The sequence below is a fragment of the Gymnoscopelus microlampas genome, assembly GCF_963454915.1.
Source record: "Gymnoscopelus microlampas genome assembly, chromosome: 3".
In the NCBI taxonomy this organism is placed as follows: domain Eukaryota; kingdom Metazoa; phylum Chordata; class Actinopteri; order Myctophiformes; family Myctophidae; genus Gymnoscopelus; species Gymnoscopelus microlampas.
Window position 1 is genome coordinate 23761552 of NC_139940.1, and position 19373 is coordinate 23780924.

The 19373-nt window shown below is 39.4% G+C and overlaps 1 protein-coding gene across 1 annotated transcript in view; it reads right to left on the reverse strand.

Moving 5' to 3' along the window:
• ntrk1 (neurotrophic tyrosine kinase, receptor, type 1) overlaps window positions 1-19045 on the reverse strand; it is a gene marked incomplete at both ends in the record, with an annotated part of 37060 nt that extends 18015 nt beyond the window's left edge. Inside the window, 7 exons of the mRNA XM_084052479.1 lie at window positions 4542-4680; window positions 5836-5978; window positions 7445-7599; window positions 10721-10789; window positions 13628-13699; window positions 14321-14395; window positions 18834-19045. Coding sequence (XP_083908605.1) covers window positions 4542-4680; window positions 5836-5978; window positions 7445-7599; window positions 10721-10789; window positions 13628-13699; window positions 14321-14395; window positions 18834-19045 — 865 coding nt within the window. The remainder of the gene's footprint in view (window positions 1-4541; window positions 4681-5835; window positions 5979-7444; window positions 7600-10720; window positions 10790-13627; window positions 13700-14320; window positions 14396-18833) is intronic.
• Between the last annotated feature and the right edge of the window lie 328 nt (window positions 19046-19373).

Consider the following 19373-nt stretch of genomic DNA (forward strand, 5'->3'; position numbering starts at 1 on the left):
TTGCATTGTAATTATCAGTATCATGCCAGTATCATGGTCAGTATCATGCCTTTCCCGCCTTTTGCCTTTTATTTTCACTAGTTTCTGTTCCGAGCAGGGGCGTAGCCACAGGTGGACATAGCTGGCCCACCCAATCGATTTAGCAAAAAAAGAAATATATATATATATATATATATATATATATTTTTTTTTTATCAATCGGTAAAATCAGGCAGTAATAAGAATTAAATAGCATAACCCTAACCTAACCCTAACCCTAAAACCGAAATAAAGTAACCAAAAAACGGGGAAAAAGTTACAAAATCCGCCCCAAAAAACGCATTGCACAAAACATTACCTTGTTAATTAATGCATATGCAATTTTTAAAGATAACATGAAATGCCCTTTTGAGAGTAGTTATTTTCAATGTATACCCTATTTCCTTGTGAAAATAGCCGATCTACAAGCTCACAACTTTTTGGATAGCAACGCTTTGTGACCTTGTAGATCGGCTACTTTCACTAGTTTCGGTTCCGAGGGGACATACAATTTCTCTACTGGTAAATGGTTTGTGAACCCGATCTTGTGTTAGTGAAAACAGGGGCTTGGTTCATGACAGAAGGCAAGAGTTTATGATCTTCAACAGACACCACCAGGCTGGACGTAGCTATAGCTCAACTGGTAGTGTGGCAGCCTGTGAGTCCCAAGGTCAAGGGTCCGAATCGAATCCTCTACTGTATGTCTATGACCATGAGGGGTCCTCGAGTGAGGTTCTTAACCCTGGATTGCTCCCCTGCATGCTAACCACAAACAAAATGCCTCAAATCATGAATGCAGTGTCCGATTGCCATCAAAGGCCTAAGAAGAAATGGCACCCTTTTCACATTGGCCTATTATAGCGCCACCAGGAGGCCACGATAACCTACCTGACCTGGCGGAGACCTGTGCTCCGAGGAGCACTTTTTGTAGTATGATCTCATTTCCCCTTGCCCGCCCCCCCTTCTTCTTCCCTTTCTTTTTTTCTATGGAAATAACGATGGGAACTATGCACGAAAACAATTTCAGCCACTTTTTTACTTCTGTAAACCTGTGATGTGACAATAAAGCTGATTCTGAACACATAATGTAACACATTATTACAATATGCAAAAATCTGTTATGTTATGCACTCATCATTTTGATGAGCTGATTATTACATTATGAACCGTTATTACATTTTGAGACATTATTACATTATGAGTTGCTACTTGCTACAGCTCCTTGTGTTGTGTGTGAAATACCACAAAAAAACACAACTTTATTTTATGCATTATGCATTTGAAGATGCTGGACGAAAGCAGTTTTTCAGGAATTAACGTTTGGTGTCATCAGACTTCTTACTCTGCCTGTATCCAATGCTCATTTTGAGAGAGTATTTTATCTGATGACGCTAATCAAAGATGACAAGGAATCGAATGGGACAGCCACTCTTGTGTAGCCTTATGGATTTACGCAGTGGCCAGACCAGAAATAGTTGGATAGTTAGTCTTGGAACTTAAACTTCCCCACAAGTTGTCCGGGAGATTTGATTAATAAAAAAGATTTGGCCATTCAAGCTGACTTACATAGTTCTCTAATTGATGTTCTCCAAGTTCAAGGACGATGATTGCAACTTGAAATTATATTATAAAGGTAAGGGAGTTTTATAGCCTGATTATCAGCCTGAAGCTGCGTGGAGCCACTCAGAGAGTAGGCGGGGTCTATGGTCTGGAACGAGGCTAGGAGTTTTATACATTTGGAGTGTTTCTTGATCTTGAGTGTATTATTTCATGTCAGTTCAAAAGACAAATTTGCTGCAGCGATAATATTATGTGTCCCTGCACACAGACCTTGTGGTGTGCGTGCAATGCATGCGTGTGTGCATATGCTAGTGTGTGTGTGTGTGTGTGTGTGTGTGTGTGTGTATTTTGAATTCCAGCGACTGGAAATAAGTGCTTACTTTTCTATGGCTTGATGAAGTGCTTTTCAGTGAGAGGCGAGTGAGCAGGTCCCATAATGTACCCATGTGAGTTAATAGTCTTGAACATTTGTCTACACGACACTCAGGGAAAGAGCTGAACTTGAAACAAACTAAGAAACACACTTGGAGCGTGAAGGGATGTTTGTGATTGGCTGGCTTTTACTGTACATGAAGGACAAGTGGGTAAAATGTATATAATCCATGTCCGTTGCCTTTTGCAATGTTAATTGCATGTTTGTATGTCGATAACAACATGATAATGATCATTCAGCCCTAGTGCACGCTCTCCTGTGAGGGTATATGTCGTGTGACAGGTTGGTCTCACGTAGCCTACAAGGTTGAAAACACAACGACATTATGCCACTGTGGTATACTTTTCTGACGTTTAGTCTTGGCAGTGGGCAATTCTGTCTTGGTAGTGTGCCAAGACTAAATTGGTCGGGTGGAATCCCTTGTACATATCTCTGACCCTTGATTCCAGTCAGCCTGGTCCTGGATGATCTAAACTGACACTCTCAAACCTCTAGTCTACTGGGATAACATTAAAACCTGAACTCCTGAAATCACAGACTGATGAGGTTATGGGATTAATCTATGCTAAAGCTAAGTTATGAGCTTTAGCTTGAGCTTTAGTCGTTTCAACTTGAATATACTCCAAAATATAGTGCTGAAATGGCAATATGATCTATTCTGAAGTCCTTTCATTTTGAAATGATGAGTAACATTGTGACGGGCATAATTCAGAATAATTAATTCACTCTTGTATTAAAGAGGGAAGCCAGAGCAGGCATGTGAATCAATGGTTCAGAAAGCCTGCAGACTCAGGGAGCCCAGTAAACACCCACTGTTCAGGGAGGTAATTATGGGTAATTAAAGGACTAGCGGTTAACGAGTGTCCATCTACCAGGGGGGCTGATGTTGATAGATTAGCTGTGCTAACGCACTTACTGCCTGCCAATCACTGTGGATGAAGAGGCTTTTCCGGAGTAGGAGGGAAATATCCATTAGCTCAGGATCAAATCAGATCTTTGTACAGTTATCAGCCCCTTTCCTGATGCTCATTATCTGTCCCTTGATGCTCATGCATTTGGGTTCTGTTGATTGGCGCCCCTATTCTTTTTTGGCTTTATTTCCCAAAGAGTGTCACTGAGTTGTTGTTGTTATATGATACTGTTTGGGCAATATTTTTCGGTAATGTATCACTAATGCACTCTGTGTTGTTTTGTGTGGGGCCAGTGGGTGCTGTCATTCCTCAGTGTTGTTGAACTGTAAGCTTGCACTAATGGACAGATGTGTGGAAAACAACAACAGGGCCCCAGGGTCAAGTTGAAACTGTAATCAGAAGTACAATACATGAGGTGAAGGAGTTCTTCCGTGCCTGGGTGAGATAAGGATACTTTCTTTTTTGCTCTCTTATTTTTTTAATTATTATTCTTTACATTGCAACATATAACTACAGCACAGCTTCATTTTAACACTTCTTAGAAGTTGTCAGAGTGACTGATGTCTGAACTTTCCATCAGAAGCTTGGCAATATAGGGTACGCTTATTTTTAGATGGCCATTCATGAGAATTCACCGCAGAGTGTTTCCTTTGCTGTGGCTGTCCACCCTGCCTGCAATAGAAAAATGGACACAGTGTGCTCTCGCCTTAACCTCCATTAAGGCTGACAGCTTTCATTTAGCCTGTGAGCTTGCTGTAGTTACAGTACCTTGCCCCCATGCATGCATGGCAGGGTGTAGACCACCGAATGCTGTTATTTTGGGGGGCTTCTGGTTCCATTATTTCATACACCTATGTCCAAAATGAATCACATTTCTCGTTCCAGTTTTCTGTCTGTCTGTCTGTCTGTCTGTCTGTCTGTCTGTCTGTCTGTCTATTTTTTAACTGGTGCACATGCGTCATGCGAATGTGCATTGAGTGTGGTGAAATAATTGGCTAATTGATAACTGATTGGGATATTTCCCCCATCTGCATCTGATCATGATTGAACCGTTATTTAAAATTACATTGTATACTGAAACACTAAGCTAGGTAATGCTAGTGATTTCCATTCCATTTCCATTCATACAGTATCACATTAACAATCAAAGATATCTATATTAAATCCAAGTAAAGTAGTCACTATGTATTCCTACAGTATATTTCCCATTAGTCTGGCAAGGCGATGGAAGCGGAATTCCTTATTTGGGTGGACAATTTACACCACACTTTGGTGGCTTATTGTAATCACTCCTGTCTGTGTGTATTCCTGTATGTGTGTTTGTGAACAAAATAACTTAAGAATGGATGGGTGGATTTTCATGAAACTTGGTTGGTGGGAATTGATCATTTGACTGTACGAGGAGATAATTCACTTTTCGTTTGAAATTGTCAAAGGTAAAGGTCACACTCCAGCTCAAGTTATAAAAAAAAAATACAAAAAAATAAAAGGCTCCAAGTTAAAACCACATATTGTAATCAGTCGTAGAAAATGAACTGTAGGTTACTAGGTTCAGGTTTGAACCCCCAAGAATGTTTTTATTTTTATTTTGGTTGTTCTGTTTTTTTGCAGGCACTTACATTCAATGTCCAACTGCACCATCTCCTCCCCAGGCCCAGCTTGGTTCTCAGCCTCACAGGTGAGGTTGTGGAGGTTGTCTCTAGAAGAGACCTCAATCAGATGGAGAATTAGCTCGAAGGTGGAGCCATAAATTCTCTCCTGGAATAGCCCATAGAGAATACAGTAAGTACAATGATCGTCAGCATAGCCAATAATAACAATGCATGGATCTCTGAGACATTTTCAGAACTGTCCATGACGTGAATCAATATGTCAATGCATATCAAGCACAGACCACTATAGCATACTGTACATGTAATTGTACAGTAACAATTATTTCGTAGTTTCAGGAATCAATGCACATTTTATGTTTTACCTTGAAACACCTTGCTTAAAAGCATATTTTAGGTGATTATTGATCTATTAGAACAGTAGTTCTCAACCTTTTCAAGCCATGACCCCCCAAAATAATCACATTTGAACTGGGGACCCCCCACCCTGACTACACTTTGAATGTACAGTAGGAGTTGAGGCATTAAATTTAGTTTGACTCGGTTCCACAAATGTGTTGTGAAAATAACAGATTGTGAGCTTGTAAATTGGCTATTTTCACATTATTATTATTGCCTCTTTCTTATTATTTGACAAATTGGCCAATATATGACCAGTTTTTATAGTATAGTTTGTTGATTACTTTTGATTCAATAAGGGTCTTTTTCTTTTCTCTTTTTTTTAGGTATTAAAAAGGTCTTAAAAGTCCTTAAAATTGTCACTTCACTGTCATCTGGGGACCCCCCCAAAAATCATGTGGGGACCCACAGGTTGAGAACCACTGTATTAGAACAAGGTAATAAAGATTACCTTACCTTACCTTACCTTACCTTAAACACAAACAACCAAGAGATACTGTACAATCTTAACCACTCAAATCGTATATCCTTCATCATATGACAACTAATGAAAATAGACGATGTATACAAGCTCACGCATTGCGAGCTTTTAGATATGCTATTTAAACGTATTTGTGTATCTGACATTGTACGCAAATTAGGGATGCCAGGTAGAAAGTGGTTACAAAACTTTATGACCATATATTAAGATTGTTTTTAGTAGTTTGACTACCATGAGACATTTCCATGGTCAAACGATAAATCACCAACACAGCAACATATAGCATCATCTGCCATGAATATGAAATGGAGGGACTTGATCTCCACTAATAAAGATGTTTTGGGGAAACTGATAATACAGACCCATTTGACAGTGCTGTGTTATTGATAGTGCATGTTATGAATGCTGAATATCCTCCACTACCTGGACAAAGTAGCGGGAGGACAGGTGTTCAGTGCACCATCTCACACTGGGTGTGGGAGTCCCTGTCACGTGGCACTCAAACGTCAAGTTGCCACCTTCCTGGATTTTGTTGTTGGAAGGGAGAATAGTCACCTCTGGAAGACCTGCATATGAATGGACACAGGATGATTGTGCATTGTTAGATTCGGTGCAGTTGGTTGACCTGAATAGATAGCAAAACTCCCAGCAACAGGAACAGATGTTGCTAAAACCACAATACTGAAACGGTTGCTTAGGCCTTAGGCAATGTTGCCAAATAATAAATATCAAAATAATTGTCCTGGGTATTACAGTACTATCCTTTTGAAAGATTAAAAATAATAAAATAACTTGTTTTCTCAACTGAAGCTGAGTTGTGCCTATACTCAGGTGTTTTACACCTAATAATAATAATTGTTATTATTATTTATATATTCGTTTCAGCATATTTTACTTGATTAATCATTGGAAGAAGCAGAGGCCACAGACATTCATTACTTTACAAGAAAATGGAGGATTGAAAATACATCTAAAATGCAGATTCGTGCAGTCTGTTATCACCAAAGCAGTCCTAAATCCTAGTTCAGTCAGACAACTCTTGGATTGAATAAATATATTTATTGAGCATAAATATAAATATATTGAGCATAAATATTTATAAGCATATTTGGTGTCAAGGCTCTGTCTCGTTTCATTCATTCCCTGTAAGCATGAAATGATTTGCCAAATAGATCTTACAGGGAATTAATTAGACCCCCATAAGGGAATCATAGAAACGGAGCACACAGGTGGATGCTGGGGTGGTGGCACTGGGAGCAAAAACAACTTGAGCAGAGCACAAAGCAGCAGTAGAGCAGCAGCATATCAGAGCAGCAAGATGGCAAGAAATGTCATTATTCAGTCTCATACTACCAACAACATTTAACCACATGAACCCTAGTGTCGTTATTCTGGGGGGCGACCATTGGGTGAACATTTCTGATCTATAAACTCACAACGCGTTGTGAGCTTGTAGATCAGCTATTTTCGCCAAAGAGATTTAGTGTAGAGCAGCGGTTCACAACCTTTACTCAATCAGAGCCCTCTTGAAAGTGTTTGCACTTCGCGGCCCACCTATCTGACCACATTCAGCTGCCATGGAAGGCAGCCAATTGGCATTTTATTTTTTTTATCAATCAATCGATTGTGTTCAGGGTTGAATCGATGACAATGGAACAAACATACTGTAGTATCACAATAAAAAACTTAAATCGTTTTCAATATTGTGAAGAAAAAACACCATGAGCACTTTTTTTTTTACATTATGTTGTCTGTAATGTTATATTACCTTTAATATAATATTAATATAATATAACTTTTATGTTATCATTAAAATAATAATCTTTTGCCAATTATTTGGGGGCCCACTTGCAATAACTTCACGGCCCACCGGTGGACCCCGGCCCACAGGTTGAGAATCGCTGGTGTGGGGAAGAAAAGAGGGGATCAAGTATAAAGCCCTGGGGGACTCTGATCAACTAAGTATACTGTATAGGGTTTAAGTTGTTAATACAGGTACGGTATAGGACAAAATGATGTAAAATCCACCCACTGCAGTTATCCATCGCTAAGGAGTTCAGCAATATTTCCTGGTCATTGGAGAAGCAAGACAATGGCTGATTATCCAGGTCTCCTCGTTCGTTTCGCTGCCACTGCTGGAGCCAATGGATATCGCATGAGCAAAGGAGAGGGTTGTCCCTCAAAACTCTGAACAAGGACAGAAAGAAATATCAAGGGTGAACAAAGTACCATCACTAGGTCTCCTGTCCTGACATTATGAAGCACTGTGCATCTCCCATAGAACCCATCCATTTCAGGAGACATAACATTGAATTGTGACACAGTACATTTTCAATACAACTGATCAAAAGTACAGACTTTCAGGTTACCATAAACTGAGTGGTATTCATTTTATCAACAAAGAAGTTATTAGATGAGAATTGAATTGTAGATATAAAATGAGCAAGTGGATATTTTACAACTATCTTTAAACAGACTCAATCACAAAGAACCCTAAAAGGTTTAGCTTACAAAGTTCCATCAGTGTGAGAGTTATGGCTGTTTTCTTTTAATTATTACTCCAATTTGAATTTCATCTTTACCTGCATAATTGTGCCTTCTGCACATTATTTTGTTCATGACCTTTGTGTGTATATTTTTCATTATGTGCCAACAGAATGCAATACAATCTCATTTAAAAAGAAGAGTGAAAAAAAAGTCCAGAGCCTGAGTTCAGCTACCCCAAAACATCAACCACCAAATTGTCCATTTACAGTAGAGCTACTGTACATTAGCTTCTGTAAAAGACAGTCACTCCAAAACCAAGGGTCCATAATTATTTATTCTAGAAAAGTATTGTAGGTCTGGGTCATAATCCCTAATGAAAGTGCAAGAGGATGTTTTTAAGGCTTGGCAGAGAATCTCAAAGGAAGCTATTAAAAGTTTGATGATGATGCATCCCAAACTTTAACCAGGCTCCTGCAGTATTTCCATAAGGCTTTTTGGAACCAAAACTAACTTACTGTAGATAAGTTTTATCTGTTTATGATCACTGTTTGAAGGAGCTAACAACAAAAAAAAAACATTTTAACATTCCCAATAAATATGTGGTCTAACTTTCAGGATAACAAATATATTAGTGTCTATGTACAGCAAAAGATGATAGATTTATTGTTTGGTCAGAAATTCACACAGCATCGACAGATGCGATAGACTGATATGGTGAATATGCAGAATGTTCATACAGTAGTTTTCCAGAAATAAGTGGCAACGTTTCTATCTATGGACCAGTATAACCATGCACTTACCTCAACTACCTCCACACAGCTGCAACTATACAGAGGGTATGTGCTGCTGCTCGGAGTAGTTTTGTGTTTATTGATATCGATTGTGTACTTTGTAGAGTATTTATGTGCATTTATGTATAGTGTGCTGTCTAAATTCAATTTAGCGTTGTCTCCATTTAATGGTACTGTAGGCTAATGTGTTTTGTTTTGTGTGGGACAATTAGTACGTTCATCCTCTTGAAATCAATCAGACGACTGCAGTTGATTCAGAACGCTGCTGCTCGACTCCTTACTAATACCAAGAAAGTGGGGCTATCACTCCAGTTCTTAAGTCCTTACACTGGCTTCCTGTGTGTCAAAGAATTGATGTTAAAACTTTCTGTTGGTCTATAAAGCTTTAAATGGTTTAGGGCCAAAATACATTTCTGATCTTTTACTATATTATGATCCATCCAGACCCCTCAGGTCACCTGGGAAATGCCTCTGTCTTTGATTGAGCTATTTTTATGTTTTCTCTTTCCTTTTCTCTTGTGCACTATAAATGTCTATCTATAAAGTGTTACTTTTTTTGTTTTATGCATGTTTTATTAATGTAATTTTATAATTGTGTTTGATGGCCACATGTGATGGCCACACCAGCAGTCACACAAAGTTGGTAAAACATGGTGGACACTCTTTTTTTGGTTTATTAATTTTGTTTATATTTATTTTCAGCACTACATACACTACACTGTTTATGGCTTTATTGGTGATAAAGTTACGGACTGCAGTGTACATCCATTAAGTTATATTTTGTTAAGGCCAAGTTGTTTTATCAGGAGTTATTTAATTTGTATTTAAGTTTATTTTGTGGAGTTATCAGGTTGGAGGAGTGCTGAAGTTTAGATGCCTGACTACGGAAAAGACCAGCTGCTTCACAGGTGCTTATGACAGGGGCGGACTGGCCATTTGGCATACCGGGCATATGCCCGGTTTAAATATTTTTGCTCCCGTGTTGCGATTATTACGGTCATTTCCGGGTCGCACGGCCCAATTATTAGTGACGTTAATGTTTGGGCTGGGATGCTTAACAGCAGTGGCGTAATTTGGGTTTGCTGGGTTAAAACAGTGAAACACGTTTTTCTTTTCAGGCTGCATCCCCCCCCCCCCCTCCTTGACAAAACGGTCCTGGGGTGGTGGGCTGGTTCGGACCAAAATGCCAGGGCTGAATTTTGGTCCCAGTCCGCCCCTGGCTTATGAGGAGCTGATTAGTAATTGGACTGCACCATGTTCCCTGTGCATATGGGGAGGGGCAGGGGTTTATTATGAGTTTGAATGTATTACTACAATTGTGAAGAAATGTATTTTGGTATTTCAGTTGTACGTAATTTCTTTATTTAAAATGAGTTAGTGCTGTAGTGGATTATGTTGTAGCTATTTGTAGTCTGTTGAAATGTTATTCTTTGTCTTCCCCTTTGTGTTAAGAGTGGTTTGATCACCCACTATATATTTTCCCCTCATGTGTCACTTTGGCTAGGTCGGTCTTGATATTAAGTTTTACCATGATTACGTATCAGCCGTATCGTATCAGCTGGTCTATGGTTTGGAACCAGGCTGATAAAGTTCAGTTCTGTCTTCTTTTGTTTTGGGCCTAGAATTAATTGAAAAAAAATGTTTTTACAAAACCACAAGTCTCCTGGTGACTCTCTTGCCGACCAACTCTGGTCCCTTACATTGTGTTTCCTTTGCTTGATGTTCTGTGTAAAGCACATTGAATTGCCTTGTTGTTGAAATGTGATATAGAACTAAAACTGCCTTGCGCTGTCATGTAAATCATGCTGTCAAAACAACATGGTTTTCTTTCCAATGATGATATATCCACCATTGGAGACAAAAGTGGTGGTGGGGGAGTATATCTTGAAATAAATCAGAATAAATATTGGTACTTTCTGCAGTAGCCTAATACATAACATAAGTTTCTGGTTGAAAGTTTTTATTTTTTATACAACGTCATCATGTCATATACTGTACTTGGAAAATAAATACTTTGTGATTTCACTCACAGGTTGAGCAGAGGCAGAAAATGGAACACCTTCCAGTGGATGTGTTCAAGTGAGTTTGATGCCAGGTTCCTGTGGGACAGATAGGGAATACACATGATATAATCACATTAGAGGAAAATCATTTTCATTCCATTTATGTCAGACAGATACTACAGCATGACAGATACTATTTTTCCCTAGGTCCTGACTATCTGATATCCCATCCATCTATTTACCATGAAAATATAGAATTTGAAATGATGTCTGTCTGAAAACAATCTAAAAACAAAGGCTAGACAAATACTGTCAAAAATGTAATTCTGAATATGTAAAGATAATTGTCTGATATAGTTATTATATTTTGTCTTTTCTACATTAAGGAAGAAGTTGAATCCAGTATAAAACTTTTTTTTTTTTCATTGCAGGAATAAAGTCGGCTTCAGCGGTTGAGTCATGCTGTGATTCGATCACTCACTTCAGAACAATGTGTACCTGCCTTGAATTACTCTCCAGGCGGAAAACCTTAATGCATCCAAATGGGGCCTGATCAATTACCCTGGCAAGTATTTCACATCAAGAGCGACATTCACAAACAGCGCCGGCGCACCTCTCTGTGTTTGCTCAGTGTTCAGTACATTAGGTGATTAGTCCAGAGTCACAAACACTTCTGGGAGGAGAGCCACTGATAAGCTACTGGGAGCAAAAATACTCAATGCTGCCTACACTAGCGAGGTCTAATTAACAACTGCATTAGCCAAATAATGTTTTCAAGCAAAAGTAGTTTCATATTATTTTGAATTAGTTTCATTATTTTTATATAGTGTTGGTCTAAAAGATAAATTATATGACCAGAAACATAATTCACTGTAATAGCTCAAACAATACAGCCTTTCAATGTAACCAAAAAAAATGCAATAAAAACTAAATTCTCTAAAGGCAAATATAATACCAGTATGGTGGCTACTCCAGATTCTTAATCAATATTCTAAAACTCTGCATTATAAAGTCTTAAAATAATCCTTTGACAAGTTTATGCTGCACAGCCTTTTATCATTCCTCATAAGTTGCTGAAAGAACACCACAGCCACTCTGTAATGTACCTCAGACAGCCAAGGAACCAAAGCTGTAAATAAACCTCCTCAGAAGATGACAGCGGGCCACACTGGGGAGTATGCACATGCAAGCCGATACATATTCACTCTGGCAGGGACCGACAGGGGCCAGCAAGGGTTCAATTATTTGTTTTCCTTGCTCCCAAAAGTTCATGTCAGATGGGTTGGCCATAAGGGCTTATCCATTACCAGCTCGATTTTTGCCCCAGGCCCACAGGGGGGGAGCATAGCCGGGAATAGCAGCCCAGTCTTTTAGCTGTTCTCAAGCACTGCTTACATCTAACGAGGGGAGGACAGAGGTCTAGTGGATGAAGTGGTTAGAAGGAATAAGAAGGTTATGGTATGTCACAAAGAGTGGTTTCAGTAGCAGGGCCCCCGTGTTCACAACTTACTTTGGATGTAGCCAGAGACCCCTAATATAAGACACATCTGTTACATTCCAAAGAAGCGCCCCAACCCACCCCTTCTCCTCGTTGGTGAGATATTGATTAAGCGATAATGGACCCTTAGTGGAGTGTATTTATTATGCATCAGTTGTCGATAATCCGCCAAAGTGAGCGAGTAAAAGGTGACTGGTGGATGTCTTCTCCAATTTCTCCAGACCCCCCCCCCCCCTCTGGTGGCCCCCTCTGCTCCCCTCCTCACAATCTGCCTGTCTGTCAGGTAAACAACATCGGACATGTAAAATGATGAGGACAAGATAGTGGCGATAAGGGTTGACTGCTGATGAACAGACACATTTCCATGGTTACGGGCGATGAGCATGTTATTGGCTGTTGTTTAACCTGGGCAATATCGGAAAATCTAACGGTAGACAGTGCAATTTTATGAAAAGAAATAATGAAAATTGAGAACAACATATAGTACGGCTTTGGTTTCTGGTTGTTTTGTGGAAAAAGGCTTCATAGATATAATCTTTCTAAAAACCCACAGAACCAAACTTTGTGGCATCGGATTGTAGTGTGTGCCATGCCCCACCTTGCAAATACTATCAGACCGAAACCTGATCTAATGCAGATTGGATTGCATCATAGTAAATATCTTCCACTGTAACACGGCTCAGTGGGAGTCCACTGGTCAAAATATCTAGTAATTTGAGGTACATATTGCCAGGATATGTTAGTACAACACTCTGTATAATAAACCATCATACATTTCTCTTAACGCACTGCCGAATGCATACCATAATCTACAACTGCAACTATAATGTCAGTACAACCTACTGTATCACCTCAGTGATAGTGGCTGAATGTTAAATGTTGAATTACATAGTAGTGCTATGTACTGCAGTCTACTGTATATGTCTTGTGATGTCCCCTTGCATTGTATGTGACAATCCATGGCTCCAGTACACGATGATGCAATTTGTGTTTCAGTGACACCAAGACAAATTCCTATGTTTATTGTTGTTACACTGGCTGTGTAAAATGATTCTGGTTATAAAGCAGCCTTGGTTTACTCCATATCTACGATTGAAATATTAGTGCAACAGTTAATCAAACTAATCGATTTAATCTATTACAAAAAATAATCTATAATTGATCATTTAATAAAATAATCAATTCATAATCTAACCCTATTTTGAGCATGACATTATAGGTAAAAATAAAAAACTAATTGTGAAGATAGCCTACAGGCTTTAAAAATGTATTGATCGAATAATCGCTAAGAAAATAATCGATAGTTGCAGCCCTATATTAAAGAGTTGGCTTTGCATTGATTGACAGCAACAAATAGGCTGTCCCAAACACAGGTCAAGAAGACATGAAAGGGAAAGAATGAAAGATAATCCTGTTGTAGCGACAAGGACACTTACACATACTGGAGCTTGACGTTGTGCTGGAAGGCAGTGGCAGAAATGTGCCGCAGCTTGCAGGATGTCACCGTACTGGAGCGTGAGCAAGCACAACAAACAAAACACAGAGGAGGAAAAGAGGAAAAATCACTATTTATAGCACCCGAAATGAGCAAGAAACAGAATCATGGAGAACACTTGTCAACTGTTTTCTATGATGTATTGCATGTTGATTAAACGCATACAGCTACGTACATGTATAATGAATGCTGAGTGTACTGTATAGTATTATTATGTAAACTCCAAATACATGTAGAGTCAGTGCGAGGGAAAAAATGGCTTGTTGTGACACTGGGAAATAATACAGTTTCACTGAAAGTACAACATCTGAAAAACATGCATTGTTTAATTTCCCCCATAAGAGAGGACAAAGGCCATTCTTCACAAACTCTTATTCAGATTTGAAAAGTAGCTTATTTGACCTGAACAGCAGTAAATTCATAGTGGCTTTGAAAGTGAAAGGGCCATAAAGGAAATTGATTGTTGTGATGAAGTTAAGAGTAATCGTGCAGTGAAGGCAATGCACTGTAGAATCACATACTGTGTACTGTATACTGTATCATTGACTGAAAATATGTCCACAACATTGCAGTTTTTAATGTACTTTATCATTCAATAGCATGTGTTTCAATAGGTTAATCCATCACTACTTACAGGTTCTTCAGTTCTCTGTAGTTGACAAGATCGATTTCTGTGAGGTTCTCCAGGCCAACTTGATTCTCTATGTAACTGATTAAAAAGATAGAAAAGGAATGGGAGGCTAATCAGCAACATAACATTGTGGCCTTCGGCTTGTTGTTGTGTACATGTTCAATTTTACCTCGACTGAAAGAAAATTACCTAATACACATAATTGAAAAAGCTAAACAGAAATATAAACGGAAATCATGTATTCTGAACCAGAAACATAGAGCAGAGCAGTGCTGAATGTTCGATTTCTAACTCAAAATAAAACAGAAAACATTAATCTCATATCAAAACAGAATGTACTGTGAGGAATAAAGAAAATAAAAAAATAAATGGAAAAAAACACAAAGCAGAAATAGTTGATGGGGAAACTCTTGAACAAGCCATTTTCCACATTTCCAGACATACCTCAGGATAGCTACAGTAGTGTGCTGTGGATCTATTCAGCACTTCGACTACTTAGTACAAGGTCACCATCCTTTCATGAACTGTTTCAATAGAGAGCTAAATCAGACTTATCAAGTCAGAATTTAGCTAATGTTCTCGGATGTTTCTCCCAGCTCCATAAGAAACTCTTTTCATGAACTGTTCTGAGGACATAACTGGATTGGATTGATCAAGGGCCTTGTCCTCACAAATGTATTTTTAGGCAGATTGTTTATGCACCATGATTGTTAAGGGGATGGGGAGAGTGTAGTGCTAGAATATAGACATGCATGTTCTCTGTGCTTTGAGTGCAACTTTCAAGCAACATGAAAGGATTATGCAGAATTTAGGCCTTTCTGATCGAAAGGAGGTTCAAATGGCATGCAAGAGCAGGTCATAGCAGTGAGTTTGGTGTTCAAGTGGATTAAGATTATAGGTCAATTTAATGCTTTTATGCTTTTATTTCTTCTTTTTTCACGCTTTCTGACAGAAAACCGTTCTAATAGAAAGGCTTTCTACCATAAAACCTTTCTGATAGAAAAGCTTTCTTTTTTGTGATGCTAAGGATAGGTTTAGGCATAGTTTTTGTGAGGTTAATGTTCGGATCAAGGTTAGATTTAGGCATAATTTTTTGTGAGGTTACAGTTACAGTTATGCTTAGGCATAGTTGCAAAAGCACAATGAATGAATTGCACTGATGGACTAAGAGAACCATGTGTTTGTTTTAAACTTTTTATTGTCCGTTTTTTCTTGCAAAAAATCGGAATCTGCCTACAAAGGCCTTTAGACACATGGAAAAACAAGGAACGACTTTGCCACACCCATGTCAGAAAGTCTTGAGGGGAGACTTCTCCCCTGGGCATGATTTATACAACCCACCCGAGGCTAATAGACCTGGGTCATGGCCAGATACTGTAACAAAGTCCATTGACAAGGCTATTGTAAAAATGTGACTTGTGCTATTAATCAGATTCAACACAGACAGGCTGATTGATTGATTGATTGATTGATTGATCGACAACACAGATACAGTCATAAGGACAAAGAATATTTGTGGGAAAATATATATTTTGAACTACTGTAAGGTCTGTAATGTCTTGTTTACGACACACAATTTAAACATGTAAAATTCGTTCAAGCTGGCAGTTGCATGTGTTGTGCTGCACTGAACAAACAGATATGTATTCATGTCTGATTGACCCACACAGCAGTAATGTGATTACAGGGCAGGTGGGCTCGGGATCACCCATCGGCCTTGGGTTATTGGATTGAGTCAAGTGGGTGATATATCATCTATTGTTCCTGGGTGAGGGCAATGGCTGGCAATTCACAAAATTGCATTTATAACTCGGCACATGATGAATTTCGGCTGCTGTTCCAGAGTTAATGGCCCCTTGTTTGTTCCGTGTATCGGCTGTGTTTGCTGCCAATACCCCGAAGTGTTGTCGTTTACTGGCATGCAGAGCGCCGCGGTAAACGAATGCCAAGAGAGGCCCTGCTCACTTATTGATTGACTGGTTCAGAGAATGTCGAGCCTCTCCCAGAGGTCAGCCGAACACGTTAGGCCGCAGGTAACTTTTCACAGATGGTTCTTTCTTTAACAAGTGCTAATTGATCTGGAGAATAGACAACACTGACATTTTGGTTCGTTTGAGTCTGCTATAGTTAGTTGCAAGAGAGCAGAGCAGCCCTCTAAGAATAGCAAGTAGCAATTTGCATTGTCTCGGAAAACAAATGACATTTCGTGTCATTAGGTTTAGGTTGGATGGAAGTGCCACTTCATTTACAAAAAAAGCGCTTGGAATAATGTTCCTCTACGTCACCTTTTTTATTCTTTAATCGTCTGTAGACTATACAATACTGTCCTAAGTGCTTAAAATGTGTATTCAAATTGTGTATTTCTCCTTTGACATTGCAAATAACCCACTTCTCTGGCAAATGGGTGAATCTCAATAGAGTGGATGGTGTCACATACATTACACCTGCACATTAGACAGGCCCTTGCTCCTCCTTAACTATCAGGACACGTTCACACAGCATTGTTTCAACCGCCACAGATTATATTACATTCAAACCCTGTGGAAAACGTCAGAAAAGTGCACAGAAAAAAGTTGAGAAAGTTCAAATATTTCCCAAAAGTCCTAATGACATGGATGGCTTTTTGTCTGAGCCAGCTGATCACAACGAAGAAGCAGCTTTGTTTTCATGGAATGTCATTGTTTGCTGTGGGACAAAGTACCGGTGGTCCAGTGGATAAATTGGTCCACTCATAAAGTGCTATTGGCACTGCTTTTCCTGCACATAAAATGCTATATGTGAACCATCAAGTTTACGTTCAACAAAAGCATAGCGTTACTGTAGGATCCTATCACCATAATGGACAGAAATCAAGCTCCAGACCCAGCAAAGGATCTCTTTGGGTCGAACAGCATTCCATTTAAAAAACATTGTTTGGGAACTTTCACAGATGCCTCATCACCAGAGTGGTCTGGCTTTGGTTTGATTGATTGATTGATATATTTATTGACAGAAATGCACATGCATATGCATAAACATATTTGTACATATCTCTCATATCTGTCTGCAATCTGCATCTTATGCAATCATGTGCAGGCACTAGGCAGGCAAATTAGTGCATTGTCTAATCACCTGTATGCATGTGGGATTTTGGGGCGGTGACGAAACCAGTCGAAACCAGTATTTCTTAATGAGCTCATGGATTCACGGAATGGCCGTTGTTAATAATAACATTTAAATACTTTTATGGGATGTTTTTAAATTAAAATATATTAAATTATTAATAATCAATCAATCTTTAAAAACGTGATAGTACCAATGATTATTATCAAGGAGGAAGTATAGGCCCAAGGCACAGCGACTTTAAACCACATTCCCTGACTGATTGTGTGTTCACAAGCTAGGTGGGGCTTTGAAAGGTGACAAAATGCTGTAGTATGACCTGTATTACAAAGCAGTGATTATACTAGGCTTCGTCAACACAATGACAGCATCCCATAATATCAGCGTTTCAATGTGTGTTCTCAGTGACATCATATGTACCTTATCAAATTAAACAGAAGCAATTTTAAAACACACAGCCTTGATTCACTCCACTAGTGAATACATGTTTTTGGAATGTCCATCTATGCACATTAATGTTTTTGTGAGTTTACCATGAAACTATTGGAGTGGTAAAGGAAGCAGTGACTGTATATGTTGTACATAGAATCACTGTTTATTTTACACCAATGGTTTCAAAGTCTTTATAAAGCTGCCTGCAGGTGTAAACTCAGTTCCTCAGGAAAAAATATTTCAATATGTTTTGAATGAGATTCAAGAATACTAAGCACATACATTGCATAATTGCACTCACTTTCTAAAAGAATATATAGCCGTACAAAATATAAAGAAATAGAAATGGAGTCGTACAGTACACAACAGTGAAGTTGGCCCTAATAACAGAATTAAGAATCCGAGTGAGAGCCTTTGTCCCAGAGCCACCCACATCATAGTGCATTGACTGTAGTACAAGGCTATACATTCTAGTTCCGTTTTTTTCAATAACAGAAAGAATTTCCTTCACTGCTTGCCAGTGAAAACTCAACATACATTGTACCAAAATGCAGAATTGTATAAAAGTTAAAAACCACAATCACAACATCACTTGATTAAGAAAAGATATATTCAAGCGCATCACCTCGACTGAACTTTAGCATGCCATGTGTTAGTATGTCAAACTTTGTAACAAGCTCAAAGCAACTTCGTAATGGCTCTGTCTCACTTAACAAAGGCAAAACAATCTGAAAATGTAACATCTAACAAATGTTTATTCTAAACCATAAACATACAAATTGGCCATTCAAGATGCAACTTATTGTACTCCCAGTCCAAATTGAGCCAAATGAACAAATTGATCAGCTGAACATGAGAAAGTCATGCACACACCAACACCCAAGGCACGTGAATGAATCCAATGCACTCACACACACACTCAGAGGCACATGCACAAGTACTGAGTCCAATCAAGCCTGCCACCCAACCCAAGTGCACTCACATCTCTGTCACGTTCTCACTCTCTTGTGGTGCCAACGCCGGGATGCTAGTGATGCCATCAGTCTCCAAGCATTGCAGCATGGCAAAAGAGCAGCGGCACGCGGACGGGCATCCTCCCAAAGTAGGCACCGGTGCCAGGCAGAGCAAGGTGAGCACCAGGGGTAGTGCCAGGGCCAGGGCTGATGCCAGGGAAGTGCCCGCTGCCACAGCCATCGTGGGTTGAGTGATGAAAGGATCTCCTTATTGCCAGCAGGATGTTGTAGATACTGTAGCACTTGATGGCAGCAGCTGTATAGTTCACCTAATAGGGCATAAACATTGAGAGCGAGGAAGCCTCTTCCACCACGCACACAGTAGCTGTCCACTTGCTGCTGTCTGGCAGAGCTGCGATCCCAGCTGGTCAGGGTTCTGGTGCTGAACCACAGCTGCACTGAGCAGCAGGAAGGCAGGCAGGGCAGGCAAGCAAGGGGCCTCTGGGGACACTAGTGGAGGGCTGCAGCCTCACTCTCTCACTTTCTCTCAACCTCCCTCTCTCTCCTCC